Here is a 10798-nt window from a genome sequence, read left to right as displayed (position 1 = left end):
ATCTCTAGGATTCAAATCCAGCTCTGTATAGCAAAAAGGAGCTCAGCAAGGTCTCAAACCCCAGAGGCAAGGGACAAGGAAATCTTGTAGAATTTGCTTCCCAATCAAGCGGCTGATGGAATGGAATTCACCAGATTTCTTTATTGCACCCCACTGTTCTGTGTGCTACTCTGTGTGCTAGGGATCAGAACTCAGCCCCTTGCCTGCTACTATCCATGGTATGTAGGCAGACAGTAAATGAGAATAAAATAAACAAACCACGTTGCTCAGAAAATAAAAGGAGTAATGAGGTAGAGAATGACTAGCGGAGGGGAGGACCGCTCTACTGGGGAGGTCAGGGAAGGCGTCTCTAAGACATGATATTTAGGCTGAGATTTGATGACAAGGAGCCAGCTGTGTAAAATTCTAGGGGAAGAGCATTCTAGGAAGAGAGAACAGCTGATGCAAATGCCCTGGAGTGGGAACAAGTTTAGCATGTTTGAGGGAGAAAGTGACTCCCACTGAAATCAGAGAAATCACAGAGCCAGCTCCTTGGAGCCTTGCAGGCAACATCACAAAGGCATTTGGGTTTTGTTCAAAGAGCAGTGGGAAGGCGTCAGAAGCTTTTAGGGAAGGGAGTGACGTGATGTGATCTTCAGGAAGATCACACTCATGGCTGTGTGAAGAACAGATCATGAAGGGCAGGGAAACCACTTGGGGGTCTGTTGCATTAATCCGAGTGAGAGAGGATGGTTCAGCCCAGACTGGTAGCAGGGATGGGGGAGAGAAGTGGACAGACTTATGAAGTTTTGGAATAAGGTCTGCAGAACTTGGATGGGATGGGGGAATATGATATTAGGTAGAGAATCTATCCCCAAATGGGGAAATTGCAAGGAACGTCGGGTTATGGGAGGAAATGCCAGAGTTAGATTTTGAACATGTGAAGTTTAAAATGCCTACTTTTGACTCAAGTGGAGATGTCGGTAGGCAGCTGGAATGGCCTAAATTCTGCAAAGGATACCTGGATGCAAAGGACCCAGAGCTTGCCTTGGAGAAGCTTATATTCCAGCTGTGAGACAGAACCCAGCAGGAGAGAACCTTCTCTGTGCCCTCCTCCTACCAGCTCTACCTGAGAGGCCCCAAATCCTGTTCCATTAAGGGAGAATTAACCCCACCCTCTCAACCCCCTCCGTTAGATCATGGAATCTCTTCCAGCTCAGGAATGTCATGCTCTTATAAGACTTGGCACTGACCAGTAGGTAGAGAGGCAGAGTCTCCCTCTAGAAATAGTCTGAGAGTGCTTGGCCCATGGGGGCCAAGGACCGGGGTAAATAAAATAAACGGGGTAAATAGTCTTTTGGGACTCCTAAGTCCCAAAGAGCTAATCATTCTAAGCATTAGGGTGACTCCCCTCTGACAATTTTTAGAAGGCTTCTCCTCTCACTCAGGCTTTCTCTACAAGTGAAAGAAACCTGTGTAAAATGAATATCAATAATATCAAGAAAGCTCTTAAAGGAATAATAAGGGGGAGGGACTAAGGGCCATCTGCAGCCTCAGGAGGAGAGAGATGTGAGAGGGATGAGGAGTGTGGCAACCATGGTTGCTGATCATGCCTGCTGTGTCTGTGTCTCTCATGAACCAAGAAGTGGTCCATTTGTCCCCTTCCCTACGACTCCTTTCAACCACCTGGACCTTGAAGCAACAAAGAAGGCCCCATAGAACTCAGATGTTCCCATATCACAGGACCTTTTGAGAAGGCTAGCCTGAGTTCCAGCCACAGAATTGCCAGGAGACCCCAAGGAAAGGGAGGGTCCTCAGTTTCCTGATCTGTAAATGCAGAGCTCTAGAATTGCATTGTCCAGCATGGCAGCCACCACCCATAGGTAGCTATTTAAATTTATTAAAATTAAATTAAACATGTAAAACTCAGGTCCTCACTCACAGTAGGCACATGGCAAGGATTCAATAGCCACATGTGACTAGTGGCTGCCGTGCGGGACAGTCAGATCTAGAGTAGCTTCGTCATCTCAGAAAGCTCAACCAGACAGTAATGTTCTACAACAGTGGTTCCCAAAATAGGTCTCCTGGACAGCAGCCGCGGCATCGCCTGGGAGCACTTAGAAATGCAAATTCTCAGACCCCACCCCAGACCTGCTGAATGAGAAACTCTGGGGACAAGGTTTTACCAAACCTTCCAGGTGATTCTGATGCCTGCTAAAGTCGGAGAATCAAGGCTCTTGTCCAGCCCAGGGCTGGAACTCTGGCCCCTTGACCTTTCCCTGGTCTCTCTCTCTCATCAAATTTCTCTAGGATCATTTCATATGGAAAAAAACGAAAGGATACAATTCTGTATCTCTGCACCATGCCAGAAGTCCAGCCCATTTTTTTTTTTTACAGATTTTTAAAATTGTATGTATGTATGTATGTATGTATGTATTTTAGAGAGAATGGAAGGAAGAGAGAAAGAGAGGGAGAGAAACATCAATCGGTTGCCTCTCATCCAAGCCCCAACTGGGGACCAAACCTACAACTCCAGCACATGCCCTGACTGGGGTTTCTCTTTGGGGGATGACACCCCACCAACTGAGCCACATGGGTCAGGGCATTCCTGTCCATTGTAGGACAGCCATCTGAGCCTCAGGAAGTTAGAATAATTGTGATGGAAAGTCTCTCCAAAGAATGCCATTGGGGTGACTGTAGAATGTCTCGTGAAAACGGCATAATGGCTGGGAACCCAGGTGCATTCCCATTTGTGAGATGAGGAACCTGAAGCCCAGAGTGGGCAAGTGCTTGCCTCTCAGCTCCATAGGAACACCAGGGCTGTGTCAGGCCTAGGGGTTACAGAGGTTAAGAGCCTTAGAGACAGACCCATGAGTCTTGGTTCAGCAGTTAGGGGCTAGGTGACTTGGGCAAGCCATGTAATCTCTGTAACCCTCCGTGTCCTCAGCCGTGAAGTCTGAATAATAACAGAACTGGCCTGCTGTGTGGATGAAACAAGCTCATGGATGGGAACATCCCTGGCACTCAACACTGATATTGTTATATCAGGCAGTAGGAAGTCAGCCTAGATTTTTACTATTTCTTTTCAATATAAGCTCTTTCCCCTACCCCTATTCTTTGTCCCCAAATTTCTCTACATCTATTTGGGAACCAAAGAGGCACGTGTGGCCTTTGTAAGTGGCATCACCGAAAGAGTAGTTTTTATAGGCTGGACAGTCTCTACTTTCCTGGGACCTATCTGCAAACCTGGGAGAAGCTGGGTACAAGAGGGGTTGTTACCTCAGCATGGAGATCTAGGAGGCCCCACACAGTGGCCGTGAATTGCCAGCCAATTTTGGTCACATGACCTTGAGCAAATGGCTTGGTCTCTCTGCCTCTACTTTTCCATCTGTGGGAATGGGGGAATTGTCTGCCCAGTGTACCTGCCTTGAGGTCCCCAAGACCTGAGGATTAGTGCCATCCTCAGTGTTCTCTAGGACCCAGGCCTCATCTTCCTCTTGCCCCATTTCTGGTACCATCTGCCGTGGAGAGGCAGAAGCCACCACTCTGTCTTCTTTGCTCCCTGGCACCACTTCCCAGGACCTCAGTCCGCAGGTTGCCATCTGACCCAGCTCTCCCCACCCCTTCTCTGCCCTGGTGCTGTCTCTCCCCTCAGTTCCTGCTGATGCACCTCCTCTCTTTAACTGGAATCTACTTTTTTCTCTCACTGTCTCCTCCCTCCTACCACCCGCCTCCCCCAAAACAGCGGTGGGCATCCAAATGAGGCTGGACTTCCTGCAGCACCTGTTCTGGGCAGCCACTCAGCAGGTGGGTGTGATAGTGGTGGAGCAAGGTGGGGGCCAGAGAGCTCCCGACATATCCATGGTGAAGAGGGGCTGGCACTTTCAGGCCCACTCCCCCAGCTGCCCCACTGCCCCCCAACCCACCTCCTGGGGCCCTATCAGCTCCTGGATCCTCTCCTCTGCCTTTCTCTCCCAGCTCCTGGTTCCTCTGCCTGTGGCCTCAGTCTCCAGTCCCAGCCCCCCCCCCAGCCAGTGCTCTGTCTCAGCTTAGACCTGGGGCAAACGGCAGGACACCTTGTCCTCTCTGGGTCTGGCCTTCCTTTCACTGTGTCTTTGCTGTCCCAGGTCCCCCACACAGCAGAGTAAGGAGACTGCCCCCCTCGGGCCCGCCAGCCAAGATCCAAAAGTGTCTGCAGTCTCCCTGCTAAGAGCTCAGCCTTACCACTGCCCTTTCCATTCCACCTCTTGCTCTCCTGCCATGGCCCCCCAAGAGCCCTCAGGCTTGGTTCCTCCCGTGCTTTCTAAGGCTCCTCACTGTCCTCCACAAGCTCCTCCAGCCCCAAATCTGCCCCCATGGACTGAGCCTCCTCTGTTCCCCGGCCCCCGTTCACTTGTCACTTGTTGCTGCGCCCTTACTTTGAGCAAGTTCTGGAAACCAGAGAGTAAAGGTGGAAGGGATGGCAGGGGGAAGGAGCAGCAGCCCAGTAGCCTGGGGTCAGCCACTGCATCATGCAGGATGATAAAAAGCAGTGAGAAGCCACCCCATGAGCCTTTCCAGCAATGCAGCTGACCAACAGTCCCCCCTCAGCCACAGCTGCTGGGGCCCAGGCTCCCTCCGAGAAGGCTGACCCAGCCAGCAAGGACATTGCTTCAGCGCCCTGCCCCCACTACCAGACATTGCCACACATGCATGCACACACCACACACCATATCAAATACACACATGCACACACCCACATCGCTACCAACATGCAATATACACACATCATACACCACACATGCTTACACATACCAAACATCTACCACATTATACCACACATGGATGCACACTGAGCATAGATACCATAGACACACGTGTGCACTAGTATACCATAAACACACATCGCCAGTCCCCACACATCAACACAACACAAATGCACCACACACACAGCACTCCCACAATCACATGCCACATATCTACCACACAAATGCCCAGGCACACTTACACAATTGACAATTTCTCTTCTTCCTTCCAGTGCAGTGCTGGGGATGAGCTGTGCCCAAAGAGCTGCCAGGACCGTGTAAGTTCTCTCCTGGTGTGGAGGGTGGAAGTGGGAGCTGTGAGCCCCTCAACCCACGCCCTCTTGATGGGCCAGCTCCCCTGCTCCTAAGTGCACTTCTTCCCTGCAGCGCCGGCTCCACAGAGGCACCTTCTCCCTAGTCACGGGGGCTGCCTTCCCAGATCCAGGACAGGCAGGGACCTGGGGCTTGGGGTAGGGCCTGACCTCATCTCCCTTCGGGGTGTCTCCCCAGGACCTGGACTGCTTCGTCATAGACAACAACGGGTTCATCCTGATCTCAGGGAGGCCCCAGGAGGTAAGGCACTGCACAAGTTGGGTCAGGGAGAAGTCCAGGCATCCAACAGCCCTGGCTTCAAAGAAAGGGTTAATGGCCTCTGGAAGTAATGCTGGTTCAGAGCCAATTAGAGTGAAAAGTCTGAAGAAAATGGGGTCTCTTCTTGAAACCAAAACTGCCATAGCAAGATTACAAAATTCAGATACTTTTCAACTGAGATGGTCATAGATAATAACACTTTAATTTTGTCTGTAACTAATCAGGCCTTCTCCCATGATTAGTGGGGAAATGGTCCACCTACCGAGGAGAGACTCAGCAAAGCCACATCTCAGGCCCCTGTTTGTTTTCTGTGCAGGCGGCGGGGGGGGGGGGGGGGGGGGGGGGGGGGGGGGGGGGCGCTGGGCGCTGCCTCAGGGCACCTCCCCCCAGAGCCCAGGGCGCCTCCCTGCTCCAGGCTCCTCCCTGCTCCAGGCTCCAGAGCTCCCTACTCGTGGTCACACTGTCCTGTCCCCACCCCAGCTGTCCATTCGGGCTGCCATAACAAACAATTACTGACTGGGTGGCTTATAAAACAACAGAAATTTATTGCACAGCATTCCAGAAGCCAGAAATCCGAGATCAGGGAGTGAGCCTGGTAGAGTGAGGCTCTCGTCCCTCCGGGTCACAAACTTCTCCTTGTGTCCTCACATGGTAGGCGGGACAAGAGGGCTCTCTCGGGTCTCCTCTACAGGGCATTCAACCCACTTCTGAGGGCTCTGCCCCCTTTGCTTAATTGCCTCCCAAAGCCTCCACCTTCCCGTCACCTTGGCAGTTAGGTTTCAACATGTGAACTTGGGGGAATGCATTCAGACCATAGCTCCCTCCCCTCCTACCTTCACAAGGCCCCGAGAGCCAGGTCTTCCTGTTCTGTGCTGTCTCCCTCCCTCCCTTGTGGAAAACTCTAACCCAGCAAACATGCCCCTCGGTGTGCTAGCAGGGAAATAAAGGCATGGAGGCGATCTTCGTGTCACAGCCTGGCTCCCCTGTCTAATCTTCCCCAGGCCTGTGGATATCTCCCTGGACCCCACGCGTTCTCAGAAAGGCAAAAGAGAAGGTGCAATTGTAATTTTGCTTTGCCAAGCCCCACATTGGGTCCCAAAATTAATTGTTTATTTAGCCAGGAATCAAACCTGAACCAACCCTGAGTATCTCCATGGGAAGTGTTTCCTTGAAACAAGCCATCAAAGTGGCCTCCACACTGAGCCTCAATGGAGGGGAAATGGTATTTGGTCCAGAGTGAGCTTTTTCCCTGGTAGATAGATATGTGATTGGGGCAAGCAGCTTCCATTAGCCGTACCTCAGTTTCCTCCTCTCTAAAGTAAGGGGCTGCACGACATGATATCTAAGGTCACTCTCAACATCCCGGGTAACAGCAGAGCTGGGGAAAGAGGCCATGGCCATGGCCATGGCTGCCCCCTGCCTTGGCGTCAGCAGAGCCGGGCTCAGGGTGCAATCAGAATACAGCAGAACTTGGGAATGGGAAGGAGATGTGAGAAAGAGGGCAGCGGAGGAAGAGGCCCCAGTGGGTCAAGGAATCTGACTACTTGAGGAGAGATTTTGAATGACTTGTTTCTGTGGGGCCTGTCTCAGCAGCAGGCGTGAAGAAGGTGGTTTTGCCCATTTTCCTCTTAGTGGGCGTCAGGGGCTGGCTGACCGTCATGACTTCTGGTGCAGGACTCGAACTGCTGATCATGCATTGCAGTTCCCCGGGTGCCTCCGCTGTGACCCCTTGTCCCTTTCATGCCCCCTCTTGGCCATGTCCCTCTTCCCTGGACTGAACGCCCGTTCAGTTAGTGTTTACCAGCTGCTCTGGGAGAAAATGGCAATGACAGAAGTTGAAACCAGTGGTTGGAAAGAAGCTTTGGGCCTATCTGATGCTCTCAATCATTTATGCGCCAACCCCTGCTGCCCTGGGGAACTGAGATGGGCAGTGTCTCCAGGTGCCTGTGGTGTTGGCTTTCAAGGGCCAGAGTTTCAGAGAGAGTGTGGAAGGTTGGAGAGCAGCAGGGCGCAGGGGGTGGGAAGCCACGCCTCAGAGGCCAGCTCTGGAGCAGCCGTCAGCAAGGGCAAGGGCCCCGGAATGCAGAGAGCCCGTGTGCAGGCTTCCTGCCTGACAGCTGCACCGCCCAGCTCCGCAGGGGCAGCACTGATGCAGCCCCTGACAGTGTGGAACGGTGAGCGTGGCTTTGTTCCAATAAAACTTAATTATAGATCCTTCAATTTGAATTTCCCATAATTTTTATGTCATGGAATAATACTAATATTTTGAGTTTTTTCCAACCATTTGAAAATAGAAACACATTCTTAGCTCAAGGGCCAGATCGGGCCCTCAGCCATCATTCGCTGACACCTGCTTGAGAGGCAGCAGGACAACCTGGAGGGAGCGGGGCCTGGCGCCGGGCACTCCCAAGGGGCCCTTTCTTAACTCACGGTGCCCTGCTGAACACTCATTCACGTCATCACAAGTCATGACACCACTGGGCACAGCTTTGGATAGTATATGATAGCAAACAGCTACTCAGAGACTTATATTTTATAAAGCATGTGTTCACTTAGCTTATTTACCCATTTTCTCGGCTATTGTATTGTTTCATAATATCGTGTGTAGTTTTACAAATCCCTTGAAAAATGAAGCAGAGTACAAATGAAATGAAATCCAATCTTCATCAATAAGGTTGGGACCTACTAGGAACCCCTCCAGAGCCCCAACCTCCCACTGAGCCTGGTCACAGCCCATGCCTCCCCTCTTCCCCCTGTACCATGAGGCCCCAGGAAAAGTGGGGGAGGGCTTCCTCTGATCAGCTCTGGGGGTGTTTTCAGTCTCGTTTTATACCAGGGGAAAACTGAGACTCTGCGAGGGAAGCCAAGTTGGGAGAGCGTGGGTTCTGGTGGAAATCAATAATTTGTTGGGCAAGGTGGGTAAGCCCAGAGACAGGGGCCTTCTCTGGAGAGTGTTTCAGGCTGCAAGTCTAGGTCTAGGGTCGTCATCCTCCTGCCCAGGCCCCTGCCCTAGCTCACTGTGTTCAAGCTCAGGGCAGAGGTCAGTCACCTGGCTGCACTGGTCCGAGTCACACAGAATCAGGACCAGTGCTCTAGGACCCTGAACACCCAGACCAGAACTCCAGCGGTAGAAGTAGCGCCCAGCAGATGTCCAAGTCAGACCGTCCATCCATCCATTTTTGCTTTTTAAAAAATTAATTCATTCGATAACTCTGTAGCAGTTATCTATTGCTGCATAACAAATTGCCCCCAAATGTAATAACTTAAAACCACAAGACTTAGTATCTCCCAGTTCCTGGGGGTGGCAAATCTGGGTGTAGCTTAGCTGGGTGAGTGGCTCAGGGTCTCTCACAGGCCTGCAATTAAGGTACCAGCCAGCTCTGCTCATTCAAGCCATTTCAAAGCTCAGTTACAGGAGGCTCAACTTTCAAACTCACCCCCACAGTTGCTGGCAGGTTCTGGTTGCCAGGTGGGCTTCTCCAGAAGGCAACTCTTGCCTGGCAGCCGGCTTCATCAGAGCAAGAACAGAGAGGGGAGAGGAAGATAGAAGTCAGTCTTGGGAACCTAATCTTAGAAGTGACATCTGGTCGATTTTACCGTATTCCATTCACTAGAAGCAAGTTATTACCCTCAAAGGGATGGGCTCACACAAGGGCATGACTAGAAGAGGCTGGGCCATTGTGAACCATTCCAGAACCATCCCACCACACATTCGTACTCACCTACTCAACCTTGCCCCCCCAAACACACCCAAGTGCCACCAAGGGCCACAAGTCTGGGCCAATCCCAACACAATCCTTCTCCCTCCACTCACCCCTTTCATCCTTAGCCTTCAAAGTGTGGAGGGGAACCAGCAGCATCAGCAGCATCTGGGAGCTTGATAGAAATGTATGTTCGCAGGCCCCGGCCCAGACCAAAGGAAGGAGACACTCAGGGTGGCCCACCCTCCGAGCTGCAGCACCCCCTTCCCCGGGTGGTTCTGACATGTGGTGGGGTCTGAGCGCCGCCTGGGCCTGAGTGCGGGTTGCTGCAGATCTGGACGCACTTTCTAGATGGCGCTAATGTGCCGGAAGGCCCAGGTTACTTCTTGTCCCTGCCAAGGTCCATCCAGGGCCTGGGGAGAGAAGCCTGTCACTGCTCCAGATGCCGTGATTCCTTCCAGAGTCCTTCCCAGCCCTTCTTCACAGAGACCCTCCCACCCAGCCATTGCAGGAGTGCTGAAGCCCAGGACGCCCCCTGCGGCCTGCCTGAGGGAGGGCTGCTTGGCTCTCTCATCCTGGTGTTGCCCCAGGCCTGAGGGTTAGATATGTGGCCCCTCTGGGGCTCTCTTCCAGCTCAGGACCCGTTCTTATATAAAGGACCACAAATGACAGGGTTACAGATGTCTATTTGGGCCTATTAGATGTCTATTAGATGTCTGTTCTAGAAAGAGAGCGGACAGCAAGGGCCACGAGAGTGACAACAGCTCTGTGGATCTTTGTGATGTTTACAGTGGACCTGTCACCCTGGCTTTAGGGACTCTGAGCCCTGTCATTTGCCTGTGGGTAGCACCCACACATGGGAACTTCAAAATGGACCTCAAACGCCAATCAGACACTCCATTGTGGTGTCTCTAAGGGCTGAAATCACTCAGAGGGCACAGCAACCCCTCCACCGCGCCCGCCATAGCCTGCAGAGCCAGTGCCTCCAGGGCCCTCAGACCACGGCAGCCCTTTCTGCCCTCACAGGGCCTGATGTGCCTGTCCTGGGCCTCAGCTGTTTTCTTTGGCTCCCCTCCTGTTCCCCTACCTCCCCAAGCCCTTTTGCTCCCTGCACACATGTAATAATAGCAGGCTGTCTTTGAGTCACTCCCTGGTGCCACAGGTTCAGCGGATGCAGTGGGTGCAGGAGAAGCCTCAACCTCCCTGCCCTGCATGAGCTCCTGACCTTGCCCCTCCAGCCCCCAACTCCTCACCGCCTGTCTCAGCATGTCTCCGGGCTCCCCTGTACACTCCCTTCCTGGGCCAGGGCACCCTCATTTGGGCAGCTTGAACAGGGTGCCTCCCAAGTGAAATCCAGCGGATCACCTGAACCCCAGCAGATCACCTGAACCCCACACAGCCGATGGCAGCAGAAGCTCTCCAGGAGCACAGAGCTGGCACCCAGCCTCCACACTCTTCTCAGCCCCACTGGGGCCAAAGGGCTAAAGGTGCTTGTGGAGAGACTGTGCAGCTCAGGGGACCTAGGCGAGGCAGTTATAGCAGGAAGGGAAGAAAGGACTGACCCCCACTAGGAGCCGTGCACACTGATTTCATTCTGGTGATTCATTTAACCCTCATACCCATTAACAGTGTTTTCCCATTTTGAGAGAAGAAACTGAGACTGTCCCTAGGCAAGGAGGCCATATGACATTTGATCCATTCCAACACCAGAGGGAATCTTGGCCTTACTTCACCCTCTGGCCC

The 10798-nt window shown here is 52.5% G+C and overlaps 1 protein-coding gene across 1 annotated transcript in view; it reads left to right on the top strand.

Annotated features, from left to right (window-relative positions):
- CACNA2D4 (calcium voltage-gated channel auxiliary subunit alpha2delta 4) overlaps nucleotides 1–10798 on the top strand; it is a 130564-nt gene that overhangs the window by 107686 nt on the left and 12080 nt on the right. The window contains exons 27-29 of the mRNA XM_045195430.3: nucleotides 3725–3786; nucleotides 4997–5041; nucleotides 5274–5336. Of these exons, the coding sequence (XP_045051365.2) occupies nucleotides 3725–3786; nucleotides 4997–5041; nucleotides 5274–5336 (170 nt within the window). The remainder of the gene's footprint in view (nucleotides 1–3724; nucleotides 3787–4996; nucleotides 5042–5273; nucleotides 5337–10798) is intronic.

This window comes from Desmodus rotundus, chromosome 3, assembly GCF_022682495.2.
Source record: "Desmodus rotundus isolate HL8 chromosome 3, HLdesRot8A.1, whole genome shotgun sequence".
NCBI classification, from domain to species: domain Eukaryota; kingdom Metazoa; phylum Chordata; class Mammalia; order Chiroptera; family Phyllostomidae; genus Desmodus; species Desmodus rotundus.
This window is presented reverse-complemented; position numbering and strand designations above follow the sequence as displayed.